General features: G+C 44.6%; 1 protein-coding gene across 1 annotated transcript; it reads right to left on the reverse strand.

Annotated features, from left to right (window-relative positions):
• Nucleotides 1–24: 24 nt before the first annotated feature.
• On the reverse strand, nucleotides 25–22,916 carry abcc10 (ATP-binding cassette, sub-family C (CFTR/MRP), member 10). Its single transcript, XM_054778860.1, has 22 exons — nucleotides 22,805–22,916; nucleotides 16,492–16,694; nucleotides 14,959–16,318; nucleotides 14,607–14,834; nucleotides 13,860–14,016; nucleotides 13,282–13,415; nucleotides 12,855–12,934; nucleotides 12,611–12,782; nucleotides 12,414–12,512; nucleotides 10,107–10,296; nucleotides 9,954–10,031; nucleotides 9,668–9,862; nucleotides 9,109–9,241; nucleotides 8,843–9,032; nucleotides 8,425–8,768; nucleotides 4,944–5,113; nucleotides 4,662–4,822; nucleotides 4,318–4,571; nucleotides 4,094–4,239; nucleotides 3,851–3,948; nucleotides 3,677–3,789; nucleotides 25–3,331 (listed from the first exon to the last, which is right to left on the reverse strand). Exons 2-22 carry the CDS (start codon nucleotides 16,665–16,667, stop codon nucleotides 3,196–3,198), a joined length of 4,614 nt encoding a protein of 1,537 aa, XP_054634835.1. The 5' UTR covers nucleotides 16,668–16,694; nucleotides 22,805–22,916; the 3' UTR covers nucleotides 25–3,195.
• Between the last annotated feature and the right edge of the window lie 696 nt (nucleotides 22,917–23,612).

The following is a 23,612-nucleotide window of genomic DNA, read 5'->3' on the forward strand; positions in this document are numbered from 1 at the left end:
AGGATCCTCATGCTCTTAGTCACTTTCATGTCAGCTGACAAGAGAACCACGCACACACACAGGTGACGTTGAGTACAACGTGTGTGTGTGTGTGTGTGTGAGAGAAACCGCCACACCCCGACTGTCGGCAGGCATTGACACTGAGTCACTGCCATTATGAGCTGTTGGATGCACAGAGAACAAGCAGTGCTTATAGAAGAAGACGCCCTTAAAGGTGCAGCACACACTCCCAACAATCCCAACAATCCCAACAACCCCATGTCTGCATCCACTGGAGCTCCAGTGTCGCCTTCACCCCTGCGACAAAGTAGAAAGACAAACATGACTTCATTGGAAGACGTTTATTCTAAACATGACGTCAGGCAAAGAAGCGTCTTGTGTACAAAATAACAAGTTGTTCTTGCACCTTTTTTTTTTTTTAAACTACACTCCATCTAGAACACAAGTTTTTCCAGCGAGGGCCACATAGTGAAAAATGAAAGGATGCAAGAGCCACTATTTTGTAAAGTACTTGTATAAACACACTAAGAAGTTGTGAAAAAGTGCATTATTACTATTTTCCAAGTATTTCAAATTTCTTAAATAATCTTTGTCAATGCTCTTCTCGTAATATTATGATTTTATTCTCATAAAATTTCAGCTTTTTTTCATTTATTTTACAACTACTTCCAACTTTCTCCTTGTAAATGTTCTTCTTGTAATGATGCCTTTACTCCAATAATACTTTGACTTTATTCTCGTAAAATTAGAACCTTTTCCATTAGAATTTTTGCCACAATCTAATTTTATCCTCGTTTGCACTAGTTAATTGGTTGCAGAGTTAGGGCATAGAAAACCTGTTTATGACTTTTTAAATACGTTTTTTAACATTATTAGAGCCCTGTAGACATGGTATAACACCCCTTTAGTCACCTTTATGCTTCTATTATTCATTGTTTGTAACACATTGTGCAACCCTTATGCTGGAGGGACTCAAGATGGCCACAGGCTATCCAACTTTCACCTTTATTATTCCCATTAAACACAGACTAACTCAGCAGTAAGAGGTCTATATCTACAACAAAAGTTATCCGTTCACTTGTAGCGGCTAGTTATGTAGAAAAAAAAGTGAATGGCTTTGCTTCCCGTCATGAACTCCACTACAGAAATGTGTATTTTCTACACTTCTGTTTGTTAGACTATTACTTCATGATGAATTGGAAAATGTGTCTATTGCTGAAATATTTTCAATATGTTGCCTTGACTTTGGCTGTATTGACTTTTGCATAATCATTTTCATTTCTTGTATATCGGTATTGTTTGATAGCAAATGCTAAGTGGCTAATACATGAACTGTGTGTCCTAATGAACGCTACGTGGCTATTTTGACTGACATACTACTCAGGTTATGTACACAACTATTGAGGAATTGTGTGTCATTATCTTTATTGCCATTTTGAATTGAATTATTTGTGAATGATAACTGCTTTGATGACCTGTAAACTTTGAAACTGAATGTGAAATACTAATCATTAGTTTAGCGGTTAGATTTTATATATACAGTATATGTTTTATAGTAAGAGATAGCTCATGTGGACTTGTAACTTGCATGTGAAAAAGTGTGTGCACCCCTGATATACATCTCCTGTACAATGGATCTAAATACTCATATTTATTGTAAATATATCGATTTTCTATATTTATAGTAGGAGGTAGAGCTTTGGTATTTTGGTCATTTTCATTTTCAGCACCCCTGTTGTGGAACAATGAGGTACCACTCTATGTGATCGTAGGACACATACTGTATGGTTAGTAGGATTACACTAACGTTACTTGCCGCACAGGGCAGTGACCCACCAGATCCAGCAGATGGAGCTGATCTTCTAAAAAGAGCCAATGAATTAAATATCGTTTGAGTCACAATGCCAGCCCAGCGATTGGCTGGTGACCAGTCCAGGATGTACCCCACCTCTCACCCGAAATCAGCTGAGATAGGCTCCAGCATACCTCTGTGACCATAGTGAGGTTAATAGGCATAGAAGATGGATGGATGGATGGCGATTTGCGGCCCACGACTGTTTTTTTCATTGCCCCGCAGCACTTTCTAAAAGTATAGCTTTACAGGAAAACTAAAAACACAAAAAAATGTAAAAAACCCGCAAAATCAGCAGTAATTTTATAATAAAGTCAAACTATTATGGGAATACAGTCATAATTATAAGAAGAAAATTTACAGGAAGAAAGTTGAAATAGCTGGAAAATGAAAAAAGCAAAACCGGAAAAAACAGCAGTCGTTTTTTGAGGACAAAAGTTGAAACATTAAGAGGAAAAAAAAGTCATATTCTAACAAGAAAAAGTCAGTTTTATGAGAATAAACTCGTAATATGAGGATGAATAACATAATTTTAGTAGCATAGAGTTGAAATAGCAAAGAAAAAAGAACAATATTTTCTTAGAAGTGTAATATGAGAAACAAACACAATGAATAAAGTCATTTTTGGAAATTTAGAAAGTCAGAGAATAAAGTCAAAATGAAGTCAGAATTACGAGAAAAAAATGTACTGGAGGAAATGGGAAATATTTGGAAAATGGATGAAAAACCCACCGTAAAAATGGGAGTAAAGTTGATACTAATAATAGGCTTTTTCACCAATATCACAAAGCTGAGATGCATTTCTTTCTCGAAATATACAGTATAAAACTTCCTAGCGTATCTACATGTGTTCCTCTACAAAATATCAAAGTGGCCCTTGAATCCTTCCATTTTTCACTATGTGGCCCTTGCTGGAAAACATTTAACCTTCCTTACAATAGATGTTTGGCTTCCTATGTACATTCTAATGTTCGCTGCACTCACAAGTCACCACAGTGAAATACTTTTTCTCCACTAACAAGAAGTGGCAAACCACTCCTTCTTTGTACTTTGTGGTTGCGACAGGAAGTCATCAGCGTTTCAGCATCTCGATGACGGCCCAAAACAAAAGCACCTGCACATGTGCAGTAGCAGCGTTCTGCTGAACATGTCAGTTTCATGTTCACCTGGTGGTAGAACACTGAAGGCTTAATGTTCATCAAGTAGGAAGTACTCACAGTAAAAGCGGACAAAACATTTTGCCGCATTCACTGTCCAACATAATCAGAAAGATTTAGAGATTAAAAAAAAAAAGGTTATAAAAAAAAAGGAAGATTGTCTCCTTCCTGTTAGAGTCTTTGTTGTCACTTTGTCACCTCACTGAGGAACCGGCCAAAGATGGAGTCTTCCTTCTGGCAAAGAGCTGCTGGGGTGTCAAAGTCCACTACCTTCCCAGCATGCATCACCAGCACACGCTCACAATCCATGATGGTGTTCAACCTGGTGGCGACACGCACACGCAGACACACATTACGTTATTCTTCATCAGTGAGAGGTTGGACTAGACTGAATCATCATTTTTCATCTTAAGATATTTTGGTGCACATATCAAGGTGCATTAATGCATGCTTGGAGGAGTTTGCTGTGGAAGAAGCCCATCACAATTCCCACAGATAAGCTCCATGTTCTTGTAGAAAGTCACATATTTTTGTCACTTCTCACTTCCTGGAGGTGTCCCAACACATTTGTCCATGCAGAATACATACACACAAGCACATGTTTCCTCCTGGTCACAGGCTGCAGCACAGAACACAGCAACAAGTACAAAACAAGACACCAAGACACCTGTGTGCGATGGTGAGGACAGTCTTGTCCTGGAATCTCTCTCTGATGGTCTTCTGCAACAGTTGGTCCGTCTTTTGGTCCACGCTGGCCGTGGCTTCATCCACACACAGGACCTGAGAGAGGTTTCATTATTACACCAGAACCAGAGCCTGACGCAGACAGTGTGGGTCCCACCTTGGCCTGAGTCAGCAGTGCTCTGGACAAACACAGCAGCTGTCTCTGTCCCACTGAGAAGGACTTGCCTCTGTCCTCCACCTTTGCATCCAGACCACCTAGGACACACACACACACACACGTTGAAAAATGATATCACTGAGCTGAAATATCCTCTGGAACAGAACAACATCTTCAGTCTGACTGTCATCCTCTCATTTATTGATTTTTCCCCACCATATGCCCCCTGTCCATGTCCCTCACCCATCCTGTTGACCAATGTTGTGAGGTGACACTGGTCCAAGACCTCCAGGAGTTGCTGGTCCTGGTGTTGCCTACAGGGGTCCAGATTCTCTCTGATGGTCCCGCTGAACAGAAAAGGGTCTTGAGGAATGATGGCCAGCCTTGACCTGCAGACACAAAGTATAAAAATAATAACAAAAGCTATGATGTAACATATTAAAGTTCCAAATGCATGTCCTGCCTACCTGAGCTGAGCCACACCCACACTGCTGATGTCCCGCCCATCCAGGAGAATTTGACCCTGACTGACCTCCACCATGCGGAACAGGGCCAGAAATAAAGTGGACTTTCCAGAACCCGTACGACCCACGATGCCCACTTTCTCACTGGGTCGCACCAGTAGACTCACACCATCCAAGGCGTTGGGAAGACCCTCCCTGTACACCAAAACCACATGGCGGAACTCCACGCGACCCAGTTCTGGCCACGATGGCGCCAACTAAAAGAAAATCAAAGCAAACACAAAAAAGGCTTTGCATCCTTCCTTATATGGTTCTGGAGGACTGTTTGGCTCTAGGAAGCTGAATACTTGCGTGTTCTGCTGCTGAGGTTCCGATGGAAGCTCGCTGGAATACTCTTCAGCTCGCTCCACGCTCACCAGCTGCATCTCAGTCTGAGTGAAACTGAAGATGAGGCCAGACAGCAGGGCGGTGATGGACAGAGCGTAGGACAGAGACAGACCCACGAGGCCTGACACAAACACACGCACACACACACACACACACACACAGGAGTTAAGGGTGAACAGGTAGCACCAAATCTAGCTGTTGCAGTCCGAATGTATCAAATCACACTGATTTATGTTTCTCACCTGGCTCCCCAGCATTAAACTGGTGCTGAATGACAGCAATGACACTGAGGCACGTCACCACGGCAACGCCAATCAGCTGCAGGCGGATGTCCAGCCACTGCATGGCGGCTTTGCTGAGGAACACGCAGCGTTGGTTCTGTTCCAACCGGTGGAGGCTCTCCTCTTCAAACCTACAAAGACAGAGGGTCCATCTACTCATCCATCCATGCATGCATTTTCCTCCGCTTATCCAGGTGTCATCAGGGAAGCGCAGACTTCCCAGTCCCTGGCCACCTCTTCCTGTTCCACCAGGAGGACACCAAGGTGTTGCCAGGCCAGCTGTGAGACATAATCCCTCCAGCATGTCTTAGGTCTGGGCATGCCCGGAACACATCACCAGGGAGGCGTCCGGGAGGCATCCGGACTACAAGCCCGAGCCACCTCAACTGGATACTCTGGATGTGAAGGAGCAGCGGCTCTACTCTGAGCCTCTCTCATAGGGTGAGTCGAGCCACCCTATGGAGGAAAGTCATTTCAGCCGCTTGTATCTGCGATCTCCTTTTTTCGGTCATGACCCAAAGCTCATGACCATAGGTGAGGGTGGGAACATAGATCGACCGGTAAATTGACAGCTTTGCCTTCTGGTTCAGCTCTCTCTTGACCACGACGGTCCGCGCCAATCTGCCTGTCGACTTCACGCTCCAACCTCACTCGTGAGGCCATCAGGACCACATCGTCTGCAAATAGCAGAGACGAGATGCTCAGGCCCCCGAACGGGAATCCCTCGACACCTTGGCTACGCCTAGAAATTCTGTCCATGAAAATTATGAACAGAATCGGTGACAAAGGGCAGCCTTGGCATAGGCCAACGTTCACCGGAAACAGGCTTGACTCACGGCTGGCAATGCGAACCAGGCTCCTGCTCCGGTTGTATAAGGACCGAAAGGCACTAGTAGCGTACCACCAAACCTGTCCTTCCAGAGCACCCCCCACAGGACACCGCGAGGAACACAGTCCAATGTCTTTTCCAAGTCTACAAAGCACATGTAGACTGGTTGGGTAAACTCCCATGTACCCTCCAGTACCCTCGCAAGGGTGAAGAGCTGGTCCTGTGTTCCGCGACCGTAACGAATACCACATTGCACCTCCTCTAACCGAGGTTCGACTAACGGTCGTACCTTTCTCCCCAGCACCCTGGAATAGACTTTCCCAGGAGGCTGAGGAGGGTGATCCCCCTATAGTTGGAACACACCCACCTCCGAGAACTACTGTTCCCGACTTACGTGCAATGTTGAAGAGACGTGTCAGCCAAGACAGTCCCTCAAAATCCAAAGCCTTGAGGAATTCAGGGCAAAACTTGTCCACCCTCGAAGCTTTGCCATTGGGGAACATCTTGACTACCCCAGATACCTCAGCCACGGTGATGGAACTGTCCGCGTTTGTGTCCTCAGACTATATCCTCAGTCGAGGTCAGCAGGCTTCCATCCCTACGGTAAACAGTGTGGACCAGGCACTGCTTCCCCTTCGTCGGATGGTTTGCCAGAACCTCTTCGAGGCCGACCAAAAGTCGTGCTCCATGGTCTCACCGAACTCCACCCACACACGAGTTTTTGCCACGACCACCACCAAAGCCGCGTGACGCTTGGCCAGCCAGTATCTGCCAACTGCTTCAGCAATCCCACAAGCCATCCATGCTGGATAGGACTCCCCCCTCAGCTTGATGGGTTCGGGGCTTGCTGCCACACCGACACCGACCACCTCGTGGCCGCAGCTCCTATCAGCTGCCTCAGCAATGGAGGCACGAAATACGGCCCACTCGGACTCGATATCCTCGCCAGAGGTGAGAGTTGAAGACTCGATGAACGGGAGACTCTGCCAGATGTTCTCAGAACACCCTCACTACACATTTGGGTCTCCCAGGTCTGTCTGGCATCCTCCCCCGCCATCTAATCCAACTCAACACCAGGTGGTAATCAGTTGACAGCTCAGCCCCTCTATTCCCCCGCGTGTCCAGAACGTGCGGCTCGAACACCAGGCGCTCACCTGCGAGCCCCGCCCTCAAGCTTGGCTCCAGGGTGTCCCACGTCCAGGCGAGATACGGTTCCTCCTATTGTTTTTATTCATAGGGTCTGCTGAATCACTCTTGGTCTGGCCTGTCCCCTAGGACCTGTTTGCTTTGGGAAATGCTACAAGGGGCATATAGCCCCAGACAACATAGCTCCGAGGATCACTTGGGAACTCAAACCCCTCCACCAGGATAAGATGGTGACTCACGGAGGAGCAGCGGTACAGTGAGTCAAAAACGCTTTCTTTCCATTAGGGATGCTCCAATCAAGGTTTTATGCTGCCCATTCCGAATCCGATCATCCATAAGTGAGATCGGCCGATACCAATCACATGCAGTAACTGTGGATTTTTCAATTTATTTATGATGAGTGCTTTTGGCCACGGCCACCGTTAGATAACTCCAAGGGCCCCTGGCAAATGGGTAATTAAAACAGGAAATGATTTTTGTACTATTTGACACAAACCTGAATTTAATTTGATGCAAGTTTTGGAGCAATATGAATACATGGGGAATAAATTCTTCAATTATTTATTTTTTGGTTTAATATAACAAAATTAACAACCACACACAAATAGTGTTTTGAGGACAAGATATTATAAGTATAATGACAACAAGATAGCAAAATTGTTCAGAGACACTTGGAAAAAAAAAAAGTTAGTACGTACCCCATGAACATGATTCATTCATTCATTCATTCCCCGTGTGACAAAAACGAGCTCTGAACTAACCGTAGATTGTTTGTTTCAAAAACAAAATGTCACCGTGGTAAAAAGTTACATTTGGAGTCTGAAGACCAGAAGCTAGGCGAATAACTCTTGCTAGCTAGCTAGCTAGCTAGTGTAAGCTATTTTTTATGACGCCCTTATTTGGTACCACCCCCACAGGATGTGCTATTATTTTGAAGGCGGGAAGTGTTGTAGTGTGTGTTGAGGTGACTTGATGGAAGTGGTGAGAGAGACGAGCGGGCGAATAATAAACGTGCCTCCTGCAGCTCCGGCTCCTGTGCTTTTATCCACTCTGCACTCCCACAGTATTAGTGGAAATCTTCATCTGCTCGGTTACACTAACTAGCTACCGCCAGTGACAGCAAGGCAAAGCGTGTAAATAACAATGTAAGAAAAGTCAAAGGGTTTGATAAGAGTGATCAAACGTGCTGGCATCAATTGATGTAGCCTGGGTCAAGCTGTCAAAGTGAAGCCATTCAAGGTTTTACAGAGTAGTTTTGATTCTTGCGACAATACGGGACAAAGTACATCCAGGCTCAATAGAGGTGTTGGTAACCCTATGTGACACAGCACACATGTAGGGTTTGCCCCCACACACGATCAATATTTGTGCATGTGCCGATCACGTCTTTTTTACAGAATACTGATCAGTGGCCGATCGATCGGGCATCCCTAATTTCAATAAATGTCTCACTTTTGTGTCTCTTACCTGGCGCAGCTGCGGCTGGCCCGGATGGTGCTGAGGCCGCTCAATGTCTCCGTGAAGTGCGAGTAGACGGGCGAAAGCGTGATGCTGCACAGGCGCTTCAGCTCCCTGGAGGTGTGCCGGTAGAAGAGCTGCGTGCGGTGGTACAGCAGCGCCAGAGGAAGCAGGGCCAGTAGGAGCCACGGCAGCCCGTAGGTCATCATCACCAGCATGCCCAGCAGGCCGAAGACGTTGGCCAGCAGGATGTTCAGGATGAAGGGCAGACTGTCGTCCACGCTGTACAGGTCCGAGGAGAAGCGGTTGAGGATGCGACCCAGCGGCGTGGTGTCAAAGAAGGTCACTGTAGCCTGGGGGCAAGTCATTAAGCATTCCTGATGGTAAATACAACAGCCTACTTAAAGGCAAAGCAGAGAGGACACACCTTGAGAACTCGGTCAAGGAGTCTATTGTGGATGACGGTGGCGGCACTGATGGCGCCGTAAGCGAAGAGGAAGGCTCTGAGGGCAGTGAAGACTGTGTTAGCCGCAGCGATGCAGCCGTACACAGTCAGGTAAAACCGGACTTCGCCGCTCAGGTTGGCAGAGGACGCTTGAGGCAACCACAGAGCTGACCTGCAAGCAGCGAGTTAATACTTCTCATGTTGAATCTTGTCAAGCAGTAATAATCCTCTCCATCTGCTCTACTCACATGAGGCCTGCAGGTGAGAAGAGCAGCAGGTGAGGCGTGGTGAGGACACTAGAGGAGGAGTGGTTCACCCCAGAGGTGTTCTTCAGCTCAGAGATCCAGTGAGACAACCACCAGTCTGACACGTTCTTGGAGGCTGAATCAGAGAATATATGAAATAAATGATTGAATCTAGACTAAAATGTAATGGCTTCTCCCTTTGCCAAGACCCCACCCTTCTTCAAACGTTTATGGCACATGTGCCAATGGAGGGCAGAGACACTGCAGGTTTTCTCTCCAACCAGTTTCTCCAGCAGGTGATTTAATTGATGAGCTCCGTCCCTTAAATTGAAGGAGGTTTTGATAATTAAAATCACCTGTTTAGTGACCGGCTGGAAAGAAAACCTGCAGTGTCTCGGCCCTCCATGGCACAAATTTGACACCCCTGCTGGGAGACTGTTGGCCTATGGAAATCAGTGATGCAGATTGTGCATAATAATTATAATCATGACATCTTGAATTCTGTCAGGAGCGACCAGCAGGATGTCATTAGTGTGTGCATAGATAACAAACTAATACAGACCTTGCATGGCCAGCAGAAACATCAAAATGGACATGGCCAAGGCTCCGCCCACTGCAGCCCAGTAGGTCTGGTAGACTTTCCACGCCAGGCTGCCGGCCTGCTTCTTCTCCACCCCTGAAAGATCGGCATCGTCACCGTCATCCACACACAGCTGGCTGGAGGAAAGATGTTCTTCTTCTTCCTCCTCCTCTTCACCTTAAACAAAACACAGAACAATAAGATGATTGTGTGTTCTTATTCAGTTAAAAGTAAGACATGGCATGCTGCAGATTGCCAGTTAACACACCTTTTTCTTTGGCGTTCTGCTCATTCTTGTGTTGCTTTGGCGCAGCTTCTATCAAAGGAAGGATCTCCGCTGGTGATCCTTAAGAGAAGAAAGCAAGATGTCACTTTTGCTGTTCACAAGGTGAACGTACTAGAGCTAAAAATCTAAATTTACCCGTCTTGATAATGGTCCCATTATCCATGAGGACCACCACGTCGGCTTGGTCCACCAGCTCTATGCGGTGCGTGCAAAGGATTCTGGTCTTTCCCGCAAGCAGCTCCATGATGCATTTCTGCATGAGGTGCTGGGCCACATGCACGTCTACTGCCGCTAAAGGGTCGTCCAGGAGGTAGATGTCTTTATCCTTGTTGGGGGTGGACAGACAAGCACAAGCTAATTATTGTGTGTGTGTGTGAAGTAATGAGGTCGCGGAATCATCTTAAAATCAGTAGAGCTTCAAAATGCAAAGAAAATGAGCGTGAGACAAAAAAAAAAAACTGGAGTAAGCAATTTATTGCAAACAAGCATTAAAGTGATATAGGCTATTTATCAGTTTTAAGACTATAGTAGAGTATAAAAAATATAGTATAAAAAAAACAAATCCCCCCTTAAACATAAATAAAATGTTGAAAAAAGGACTCAGTAATGAGTAGCTGCACCCTTCTTATTAATCAGCTGAAAAATGGGTTAGGGCATACTTGATGCCAGTGTTTCCGGCAGGCTAGTGGGAATGTTGCTCCAGGTGGTGAAGATGGCTTCATGGAAGGCCTCCACTGTCTGGAATTGATGTCCACTTTTGTAAATGTCCCTTGCCAGCCATCCCCAAATGTTCCCAACTGGATTTAGATCTGGGGAACACACAGGATGGTCCAAAAGAGTGAGCTTATTCCCCTGGCAGAAGTCCTTTGTCAGACGGGAAGTGTGAACTGCTACGTTGTCTTGTTGAAAAAGCCAGTCATTACCACACAGAGGAGGGCCTTCAGTCATAAGGGATGCCCCCTGCTCCAGCCTATGCTATTGTAAATAGTCTTTCACTTGTATAACACTTTTCCACCTCCGAGGCACTGAAAGCGCTTTGACAATGTTAGCACATTTACCTGCTGATGACGCAGCATTAGGATATTTTGACATGCTCACGGGAGGACGGAGGATCGAACCCACAACCTTCAGGTTGGGGAAACGACCACCTGCAGGTGGAATTTGGCACTTTCAGCTGGGAGAACTTGTCCTGTAGGAGAGCTGTAATCCTCAAACAGAATCCTGGCGTAGGATCCTCAGGAGACCAGGAGTCCATGATTACTGCATCATCTACAGACCTGTTGGCTCTGTAGGCGAACTGCAGGGGGTCCAGGTGTGGTTCAGCAAAGTTTTTTATGTGATATTTTTTTTAAAAGGCTTCCAGAGTGGGAACATCTGAAAACACCGGCTCGTCATTTTGGTATAGACAAGCAATCCACTACTTTCATAGGTTGAGAGCTGGCGCTGGAGTTTCTTATAGTACAGACGTCCAGCGCTTTTCGCCTCCTTGCTAAACACGCACTTCGCCTTTTTGAAACTGTCTCGGTTTCCAACGCTGAAAGCTGCCTCTTTGTCTGACCTGACTTGTCTGCGCTTTGCTGTGAACCAGGGTTTGCCATTGTTGTTATAGCTCACCCTGGTGTGAGATGGAATACAGCTGTCCTCACAGAAGCTTATGTAAGATGTCACAGCATCTGTAGACTCATCCAGAGAACTGGTAGCAGTCCTGAAAACATCCCTGTCATTCCCTTACAACAGGTTCAGTCTCTGCATGTATGCAGAAATCTGATGGACCATCACGAGATCCGACAGGCCTCAGAAGTTCTCAGAAGTTGTGGCCCTGATGTTCATGAGCTCCTCTCTGATGTAAGAGCTCGCAGTATTAGCACAACATACAAGAATTAACAAACAAAACAAGACAAAACAATGCGCACCAACACACAAAGGCAGCCCATCCCAGGCGCCATCTTGATGAACTTGACGAAAATTACACTCACCGCACATTTTTGCCAAGACTTTGGCTTTTAAAGGCTGTGGTATTAACTTTTGATCCGCCGATGAACAGCCAATTTCACTTTAATGCTTGTTTGTAATAAATTGCTTCAATTTTTTGTCTCATTGACATTTTTTACACTGTTAATGCTAACATGTGAGCGTATGTTATGTCTTATCTATCTGTAAGATATCTTATTTTCTATGATTATGTCTACTATATGGGGTAATAGGAGTGTAAATGTGACTATAAGGGTGCTATTTCATGTCTAGATAGCTCTAATAATGCTAAATCCCATATTTAGGAGGTCGTAAACAGGTTTTTTTCTGCTCTAACAATGAAAATATTCCACAGAAATTCCCTTATCACAGTCGGGTCTGGTCCCATTTAACTGCAATAAACTGGGGATTATTATAGCTGACAATTCATTAATCGGTGCATCGCTTTACCAATGGCTGCAAAGCACTCACCATGTAAACAGCTCTGGCAAGTGCCAGTCGAGCCTTCTGACCTCCACTCAGAGTGATGCCGTTCTCTCCCACTTCTGTGCGGTCGCCGTCCTGCAAAATCTGCCACAAAAAAGAGGCAGGAAAGCAACCTGATGTCAATGTTCAGAACTAACATGAAACAAAAGTAAGCACAGACGTGGTGTTATGAGCTCATGTACACTGAGGTCATCTGACAAAGCGCAGGCTTCAATAACAGCCTGGTAGAAAGCCGCATCGTGCTCTTTCCCAAACAGGATGTTGTCCCGCACAGATGCGTGCTGGATCCACGGCTCCTGTGATGCCAGACCGAAACCGGATTCGCGGTCTGCAACGTATACCACGCCACTGTGCCTGTAACGTCAGTGAGTGATGTATGTTGACTCATTTGTTTTACAGTATCCAGGTAAAGATGACACATGCTACCTGCTGAGTTCTCCTGTGAGGGCGGCCAGCAGGGAACTCTTCCCACATCCCACCTTGCCAACCACCACAGTCAGGGAACCCTGGAGCGTATATACATATCGCACTGGTTACTGCTCACATGGTTTAAATCTGGGGTGTCCAACACGAGCCGCATACAGAACATTTGAAGGTTGTCGGGGGCCTATTTCATATTCTTCACATTTAATGATTATCGAACATGCTGAGGTTACAAAGCAAATCTTGCAAGCATGGGTATCCTGCTTGCAGTGTTTAATTTTATTTCTAGAACATTCTGTGGGCCAATTACAAACAAGGTGCAGGCTGCAAAATGCACCCCCGCCGCACTTTGGACACCCCTGCTTAAAATGATGAATTCAAACGTTGGTAACTGAAAAACATGTGTACATGTTGACTGTGTCTTTTGCACCTTTTTTATTTTTAGATTGAGATTGTGCAGCAGCAGACTACCAGCAGTGGTGCTGTGTTCTTCTTCTGTGTCCTGATGCCAGCTGAACGTAGCTTGACACAACAGCACCACCGTGTGGTCGTCTTCAGGTGTCACTGTGAATTAAAAAAAAAATGATTAGGCCACCCTTGTTTCTTCAGTTTATTGATCCATTGATTTTAATGCCTGGTACAACTAAAGGTACATTTGTCTGGACAAATATAATGATGATAACAAATATAGCTCATAAGAGTTCCATTTGAGCTGATATCTAGCAACTTCCATGGTTTTCTTGATAATAACCAAAATCACTTAAGTTCTTACATGAATAGCTATAGTATTGTACTGCCACTCTTTTGAGCTATTTTTGCTGTCATTGTTATATTTGTCCAAACAAAAGGTACCTTTAGTTGTATTAGGCATTAAAATGAACAAGAAACTGAAGGAGCAAGGGTGGTCTAATCATTTTTTCCATGACTGTATATTAAAATATCAAAATACTATAATGGCCATGCCGCTTTTTGCGATATCATACAATAGCAGCAAGAAGCCACGCCTACCCAGCGCATAGTATGCCTGAAGATCCTGATTGGTCAGTTTGAAGAAGCGCTGGATTCTCTGCAATGACACCTTGGCATCCAGGATGCTGTTCAGCACCCACGGGAAGGCGTTGAGCGGATTGATCAGCATTCCCACCAAAGCAAGCGTGGTGAACACCTGGAGGAGTTGAGTCATCACACTGTCGTCATTTAAAGCTTAAAGCCCCGCCTATAGGTTAGCGCGCACACAAACACAAAAGTGTGGCTACTAGGGGCGTCACAAGATTTTGCGAGATTAAACCATGACAAGATTTTCTCGTCTCATGGGAACTAGTCCTGGGATGGTAATAAATGAAAATGAACTGGATGATTTTGACGGCTTCAATATATTGCCATGTGCACGCATGTCTGTCTTCCGGGTCTCCCGCCTCCGAATAAGCAGGAAGAGGTTCACTCTGTGCATTGGTTTCAGGACCTTGGGGCATTTGTTCCATAGTACAACGGCATGAATGGAGTGAACCCTTTTGTCAGTCATGCAGTCTCTTTGTCTCGGTGGGTGGTGAAAGTGGGGCCGCTACAGCGCAGAAGAGTGTAGCCTCATGAGGAGCAATGCAAGGTAAGGTAGTAGAATTTAATTTCTAGGACGTTCTACTACTACGACATAGTAGAAATTAAATTCTACTACGTTACAAAAGTAATGTTAAAATCTCATTCTCGTAAACACAATCTTATGTATCAACTCGTCTCGTGAACAGCCCTGGTGGCTACCTTGGCGGCGGTCAGCTGGTGTCCCAGCAGCACATACGTGACGAAGGTGAGGATGGAGATGACCACAGGCAGGGCAGCCCAGGTGTACACACACATGGCATCCAGGTACTTAATGGCCTTGAGATGACTCAGCTCCCCCTGGCGGCACTCTGACACCTTCTGAGTGAAGTAAGCCTCCCAGCTGTAGAACTTGATGACCCGAATCCCGAAGAGGATCTCTGTCATCAGCTGGAAAAACAAACTCTTCAGCATCGCATTCTCTTTCCTTCACTGTTTGTAGAACATAAACATCTTCTGTATGTACAGTAGCCTTTATATTATTATTACTACATACAGTACAAAGGTGACTCACCTTAACCCGGCTGTCCTTGTACCTGAGCATGTCCTGGTTGTTGCTAAGTATACGAGAGGCCAGGAACTTGTTGAAGGGGACCAGCAGTAGCGCCACACCCAGGCCACCTAGAAAGGCGATGTCCACCTGCAGGTAGAGCAGGTAGAGGGTGATGGCCAGCCGGAAGGGGAGGCTCCACAGCTCATGAAAGGTGTTGAAGAAATTGACCACTCGGTCCGTGTCCGTGCTCATCAGGTTCACCACCTCCCCAAGGGTGAAGCCGGCCAGTCCCGCGCCGCCGACTCGCAGAGATTTGCTATAGATGGCCGACACAAGCGCAGCGCGAGCGGACAGCGCCACCTTGGAGATTCTGAAGACAAAGATGTTCTGGAGGAAGGAGCACAGGAGTGTGCTGGCAATGAGGGCGGCGGCGCACCAGGCCCCCCTGCTGGCTGGAGCATCCTCTTCCTCCATGAAGCTAACCAGGATGTTGAGGAGGAGCGGCCCAGAGAGCCTCAGCAAGTTCAACACCAGTTTCAGCAAACCCAGAACGTAATAGCGCGTTCCGAAGGCCGTGTGCAGAACCCGGAGCAGGCTCACATCGCCTTCCAGCTCCAGTGGTTCCTCCTGATAATGAAGAACCCCGCTGCCATTCTGAACCGGGCGGGGCCAATGATCCTGCATGGCCGCAGCCCCCCTGCGACATGCTGTCCAGCTCTGGTGAAAGCATCTGCGAATCACGCTGGTGCGAAGGCTGTGGGGGAGGTGATAAACGTCAGATGGTCGGTCCAGCTGTCCTCTCTGCCCACGCCTGAGGAGGGGGGTCAGCCATAGGTAGAAGAGGCTGGAGACACAACTGCTGCCGTCCTCCGCCACCATCTCACCAGTGTCCAGCTCAGAGTCTTCTGGAATGAGAGGCAATCTGTCCACATCTTGGATGTGAAGAGTGTGTGCAGTCTCACGGATGCAGGGACACGCCACGCCCAGCAGATAGAGAAGGATGGGAAGCATCCGGGTGCAAGCCAACACCAAACGTGTGAAGTGGAATGGTTTGGACGGGGTCAGATAGTCCTCCTTTTTGGAAAGGTAGAACATCAAGGTGACCACCATGTTTGGCACACAGAGAAGGACTGACAGAGGCAGCAGTGAGGGTCCTCGTGTCCTCCTGAAAGTGACTGTCCGCCGGAGCGTCGCTATGGCGCCGACGTGAACCAGCCAGGCCAGAGCGCTGCTGCTGCCACCGAGGACATCCAGGTACATGTCCGCCTGCTGGGCCACGCCCGCCACGATGACATCAGCAGCGAAGAGCAGCGCCGCCAGCAGAGTCGAAACCAGACGCAACGTCCAGCCGCCGGAGATGAACGTAGGGAGGGGGGCGCTCCTGCAAAATGAAAAACAGTTCATGATAATAAACAGAACTTTAGATTTATACATGTTTTTTCATACTGCAATCAGCTTTTAGCATTGAAATATTTCAGTTTTAAATACTATTATCTCATTAGTGCATCAAAAAAAGGAGACCTGTGGAAGACCACAAGAAGGTTAGACTCTTACGTGGCCATGCCGAGGTAGAAGGCGCTGAGAGTGGCCATGATGACGTGAGGTAAGACTCCAAGAAGCAGCTGGTTGAAACAGACGCTGACGTGTCCATCCTGCCACACCGGGAAAGGATTCCGTTCATCGCCATGACAGAGCCTGGCAACCAGCTCTGTAGGCCAAAAGCCCCTCATCCCTTCTTCTTTTTATTTGACCGCCATCTTTCAGGAATTAAAAGATTCATGGCAGTTCAAGGTCATCCTCACGATCTAGAAGCTCAAAGCTCATATAAGTTGAATGTGTGAATGAAGAGTTGTGAACAACAGTGGATCAACAACATTACGGTGAGCCAATGTGTGAAACGCTGCTCAGTGCAGACTATCATCATTACTGTAACTACTCTGAAAGGAGCTCTCCACCAATCTCAAAGTTCTGAACCATTTTGGCACTTTTCCTGCCCACAGATCTCATCCACAATTACAGGTGTGTTTACTGACACCACTGGCTTGAAAACGAGGAACTAACTCATCAAAAAAAAACGAGTTTCGTTGAGAGCTGACAACAGTTGTTGCTGACGTCCGACCTTTAAAGGTGTCGATTACCATTGTTCAAAATGGGCACAAAAAAGGCTTTTGCTTCAGGTGCTACGACCACACTGTGTTCCGAATTATTATGAAAATAGGATTTTAATATCATAAATATTCATATTGTTGTTTTTTTCCAATGAAATTCCAGATGGCATTGTGTCTCAGGGCTCTTCGGATTACTGGCATACTGACATTTGTAAGAAAGTGGTGATAATGAAGAAGGAAAATACGAGCAATCTGCATGCGCACCTCAAACACAACCATTCAGTCCAGTTTTCCCAGCTGGGGAAAAAAAAGAACTCCCGCCTGAGGGGTAGCAGAGCCTTTGTCCTGACAGTCAGCATTTACTGAGGTGTTTGGTGGGCAAAGTAAATATAAACAAAACAGTGCAAAATGGTGCACACACATAAGCAGTGTCGTTTGCTACATGTAAAGCCTTCCTGTTAAGGAATAATACCCAATGTTCATTATTTATTCAAGTGCAATTTTCTTTACAGAGACTTGATACTCCATTTTATTTATTATTTGTATTGGGTGTGCTTTTTATTTAAGTGTGTTTTTTCTTAATAGAGACAAAGAGTATTGTTTATTGTTTCTGGTTATGATTGTGCTTTTTATTTAAGTGCAATTTTTGCTAAAAGAGACTGAAAGTCCATGTTATTTTCATTGTTTTTTTTGTTTGATTTATTGTGCTGTTTAATTTATTTTATTTAAAAGCTCTTGACAATCCAATTACAATGTTAAGTACTCTAAAGTTTATTGCTTTTGATACAATGTACTCGCATTATTATACCATATAATTAATGAAAAAATTGTCTGAAAAAATGTTGTCAATAATATCAATTCTCGACAATAATTTGTAGAACAATTATCATCCAGCAAAATTTGTAATCTTGACAGGCCTAATCAGGGGCGTATTTAGTCATTTGGGGGCCCAAGGCAAATCCAGTTATTGGGGCCCTCCATGTCCTGGTCCTGCACTGACAAAAGTTTTATTCTCACACAAGGTCTTCAATGTGGGCAGCAGCCAGTTACCTGGCCATGTTTATATACTTTCCCAAAAACTATGTGAAATATTAATGTTCATCATCTACTAAGTTGGTAGACATATTTTTATAGATAGATATATTTAATGTAGATATATTTATATAATGTGTTTCATTATCCGATTCATCTCGAGAACTACCTCGGTGGCTGACACTGACAGCATCTGGCTCTTGTTTTGTATGTCTGCGTTTGTAGTTGGGACTATGAAAAAGGTTGACACCTTCAGCAGTTTTGATGAAAACTGTGTACTTTCCTCTCGCCTTCTCTGCTCTACAAACAAACTCTGCTTCATCTTTCTCCACACCGCGCCAAGAACTTTGTTTTTGCTGCCATCTTCCTGAATCAATCTGCATATGCGCAGTAACATGGACTAGTCAATTATAATTGAGTGGGGAGGGGAACAGGACTAAAACAGGACTAAAACTTATGACGAAAAACAAAAGAAAATCAAAGGAAAAAAAACAATAAGCAGTTTTTATGAGATGTTTGGGGTAAAGGGGCCCTCGGCAATTGCCTGTGTTTGTCTACTGGTAAGTCCCCCCTGTCGACTATGTAGGAAAATCAGCGACAAATATCATTTGTGTAACAATTTGGAACACAATGTACAGAGGAGGAAGGACGTGGTAGAATGCCAGGAACCAAGTACAATGCAGCAGATAATTGGGATGTTGAATGACATAAGGAAGGAGCTGAACAACAAAATAAATAGTGTGAAGAGGCAAAATCCTTAATAAAATGCATCTAAGGATTTGGAGAATGAAAACGTATCACTGGAAGGAAAAGCAAATCCTTTAAAGAAGCAAAACAATGAAAAGGATCACTTGATATTGCAAATGGTGTGCAAAATGGGTGATTTGGAACAGTCGACGCTAGGGATGAGCTTGCCTAAAACGAGTATCCGTTACCAATAATGCATTTTTGTCGAGTACGAGCATGAAACGAGTACAGCTCGTCATTATCCGTAATTGTGATGAAGGAAAATCTTCATTGGGTAACTACTTTCATTTTTCATTATTCACTCTTCACGCTCTGTGATTGGGCAGTCACAACAGCGACTGCTCCTCCCTAGACAAACTCCCTACAGCCAGAGAGCAGAGTATGTGGAGTATGTGGGGTTTCAGCTTTACTTGTACTACTCAACGCGGTGCTTTTGAGAAAACTACAGTGAACAAGGCTGACAGATTATTTCCCTGTTTGCATAAATCACCAATAATGGATCAAATAATTAAATAATAACGTCTTACAGATCACTTACACACATACACAGCACACATACACTGTAGCTGAATAATAAACAATAAATATAGCAATTTCTGATCAACAGATGTCAATTTCAGACCTAACAATAATGTACTTATTTACACCCATCCATTTCTGCGCCCACTTCCGGTTTATGTTCCACCCATTCTGAGTACAGATACAGATACAGATCATTTAGATGGGTCAACAGATTCAGGTACAGGTACAGATACAGACACAGATACAGATACAGATAGTGGTGCACTCGCTCATCCCAAGTCGACGAGCATGAACAACGTGACACGCAGTTATTATGCCAGTGCAGCTGACAAGGGAGGAGGGCAAGATGACTGCGCTCCTACAGAGCAACAGGTGGCCAACTTTCCGCAAACAAACATCGATACATGCATTCCAATGTATGGTAGGAACACCTGTCATTACCATAAAGTTGTCCAACAGAAAAAATAAGGTAGCCTTGCTGAGGCAGAGAAGTAAGCTGAAAGAAACAAACATCTACATCAACGAGCATCTGACAAACTGCACCGCTGACATCGCCAAGAACATCGGCAAGCAGGGGAAAATTCAAAGCACTTGGAGCGCCAACTGCAAAATTTACATCAAGTTAAATGGAGAGCTGAAGGAAGCCAAAGTACAGTGGGGCAAAAAAGTATTTAGTCATGCAGCAATTGCGCACGTTCTCCCACTTAAAAGATGAGTGAGGTCTCCAATTTTCATCATAGCTATACCTCAACTATGAGAGACAAAATGAGAAACAAAATCCAGAAAATCACATTGTCTGATTTTTAAAGAATTTATTTGCAAATTATGGTGGAAAATAATTATTTGGTCAATAGGAAAAGTTCATCTCAATAGTTTGTTATATATCTGTCATTGCCTTTGTTGGCAATGACAGAGGTGAATCGTTTTCAGTAAGTCTTCACAAGGTTTCCACACACTGTTGCTGGTATTCTGGCCCATTCCTCCATGCAGATCTCCTCTACAGCAGTGATGGTTTGGGGCGATTGTCAGGCAACATAGACTTTCAACTCCCCCCAAAGATTTTCTATGGGGTTGAGATCTGGAGGCTGGCGAGGCCACCCCAGGACCTTGAAATGCTTCTTACGAAGCCACTCCTTCGTTGCCCGAGAGGTGTGTTTGGGATCTTTATCATGCTGAAAGAGCCAGCCACGTTTCATCTTGCTGATGGAATGAGGTTTTCCCTGAAAATTGCACGATACATGTCCCCATTCATTCTTTCCTTTACACAGATCAGTCGTCCTGCTCCCTTTGCAGAAAAATAGCCCCAAAGTATGATGTTTCTTCCCCCATGCTTCACAGTAGGTATGGTGTTCTTTGGATTCAACTCAGCATTGTTTTTCCTCCAAACACGACAAGTTGAGTTTCTACCAAAACGTTCTATTTTGGTTTCATCCGACCATATCACATTCTCCCAATTCTCTTCTGGATCATCCAAATACTCAAAATACGCAAAAATCAGACGAGCCTGGACATGTACTGGCTGAAGCAGGGGGACACGTCTGGCACTGCAGGATTTGAGTCCCTCACAGCATAGTGTGTTACTGATGGTAGCCTTTTCACTTTGGTCCCAGCTCTCTGCAGGTCATTCACTAGGTCCCCTCATGTGGTTCTGGGATTTTTGTTCACCATTGATGATCATTCATGATCATTTTGACCCCACGGAGAGAGATCTTGCGTGGAGCACCAGATCGAGGGAGATTATCAGTGGTCTTGTATGTCCTCCACTTTCTAATAATTGCTCCCACAGTTGATTTCTTCACACCAAGCTGCTTACCTATTGCAGATTCAGTCTTCCCAGCTTGGTGCAGGTCTACAGTTTTGTTTCTGGTGTCCTTTGACAGCTCTTTGGTCTTGGTCATAGTGGAGTTTGGAGTCTGACTGTTTCACGTTGTGGACAGGTGTCTTTTATATCGCTAATGAGTTCAAATATGTGAGGACAGAGGAGCCTCTTAAAGAAGTTACAGGTCTGTGAGAGCCAGAAATTGTGCTTGTTTGTAGGTGACCAAATACTTATTTTCCATCATAATTTGCAAATAAATTATTTAAAAATCAGACAATGTGATTTTCTGGATTTTTGTTTCTCATTTTGTCTCCCATAGTTGAGGTATACCTATGATGAAAATTGGAGACTTCACTCATCTTTTAAGTGGGAGAACGTGCGCAATTGGTGGCTGACTAAATACTTTTTTGCCCCACTGTATTTGTTGTCAAAGACATCAAGGAACTGGACAAATGAAGATGACATCACGTCGACTACAAGGAAATTAAATGACAACTCAGAAACACTTGACGTCAAAATCCTCCAAGCTTTCTTATTTGTTTTATTTAATGTGGTGCCATTTTTTTAACTCCTATTGGCTTTTTAATATCCATCCATCACTCCATCTTCTATGCTGCTTATCCTCACTAGGGTCGCGGGTATGCTGGAGCCTATCCCAGCTGACTTCGGGCGTGAGGCGGGGTACACCCTGGACAGGTCGCCATCCAATCACAGGGCACATATAGAGAACAATCATTCACACTCACATTCATACCCATGGACAATTTTGAGTCGACTGAGTCAATTTTTAACCTATCATGCATGTTTTTGGAACATGGGAGGAAACCGGAGCACCCGGTGAAAACCCAAGCACACACAGGGAGAACATGCCAAACTCCACACAGCGATGCCCAACAGAGATTCAAACCCAGATCTTCCTGAGCTCCTGACTGTGTGGCCAACATGCTAACCACTAGGCCACTCTGCTTTTCAATATAATTAATAGTATTTAATTTATGAACAATGAAAATGACAAAACGCCAGCCAGTGAAATATTGTGTCAACATGTAAAAGTTATGGTGTGAATGAAATATCGGTAATAGACATGGAGAAGGGGTAGGAATAAATATGAGCTCTGCGTCTTCCTACCCCTTTTCAGAAATGTTGAATTGTGCAAATAAAACCCTGTGATGTTCCTTAATGTAACTTGTTAAGCATGTCTGAAATAAACGTACAATACTGTATATTTTAATGTTTGTTTTTATGTCTCATTATGTTTGTCCTGTATTTTACTTATTTTGATGTACAGCGTTTTGTTTTCAACTGTGGTTGTGGTTAAAGAGCTCTATAAATAAAGTCGGTATGGTATTAATCAAGAATTATACGCTTTAAAAGCAGGTCAAGATGCAGTCGGAACATTGTATCAATGATTTAAGCCAACAAACACAACATTGTCATATTCTGTATTTAACTGAAACAAACATTGCTGGTTGGCACTGACCTTAAAAGACAACTATCTGTGGGCTTAAACATTGACAAATGACGCAAAGCGAAAAGGTACCTTGACATACAATGTAAACAAACGCAAGTAGCAATATGTTTATCCATATTAACGACAAAACCTTGCTAACATCAATTAAATGTTAAATGTGTCACTTACATTGCAGCTTTAACCGAGACAAATTATGGCAGAAAACGTTAAGTAAGATCGGTGTTCTTTTGAAAGAACAGCGCACAAGTGTCGATTGTTGATGACGTAAACAAGCAGCTTGACAAAATAAAAGTCACACATCTTATAGGCAAAATACAGTACAGTATAGCACTGGTCCCCAACCTTTTTTGACCGGCTTGTGTTCCCACAAATCTCCCGCGGACCGGGGCGGGGGAGGGTTCGTACATTATAGTGATCTGATTTATCTTATTTATTATGTATTGTGTAAAACTAAGACAAACTTACCTTTATGCATTCCCACATAGTATCAGCATTTGACACCAAATATGAGGTGAAAGAAAAATGGTAAAAATACAGCAGTAGTCTATCTGTTCGGCATGAGAGAAAGTTAGCACACGCACAATGGACATGCGTCAAGTGAGACGGATGTAACAGAGAGAATCCGGCCACTTTTCAAAATAAAACATAAAAATGAAATAATGGGAAGAAAAAAAATTCTGTGAGGCCTGGTACCAAATGACCCACAGCCCGGTACCGGGCCGCGGCCCGGGGGTTGGGGACCACTGCTGTAGCTTAAGTCAGGGGCGTCCAAAATTTTTCCACCTAGGGCCGCATACTGAAAAATCAAAGAATGCGGGGCCATGTTTACATTTTCTAAACCAATGCATGGAGATAAGCCGACACAAATAGCCTGCATCTTACCTTGTTTTAACGCATATACAAAGCTATTATTATGAATTTTTTCTCCTTACACTTTTTTGATTTTTTATATTTACAAATATTTCAACTTTCTTCT

This window comes from Dunckerocampus dactyliophorus, chromosome 6 (genome assembly GCF_027744805.1).
Source record: "Dunckerocampus dactyliophorus isolate RoL2022-P2 chromosome 6, RoL_Ddac_1.1, whole genome shotgun sequence".
NCBI lineage: Eukaryota > Metazoa > Chordata > Actinopteri > Syngnathiformes > Syngnathidae > Dunckerocampus > Dunckerocampus dactyliophorus.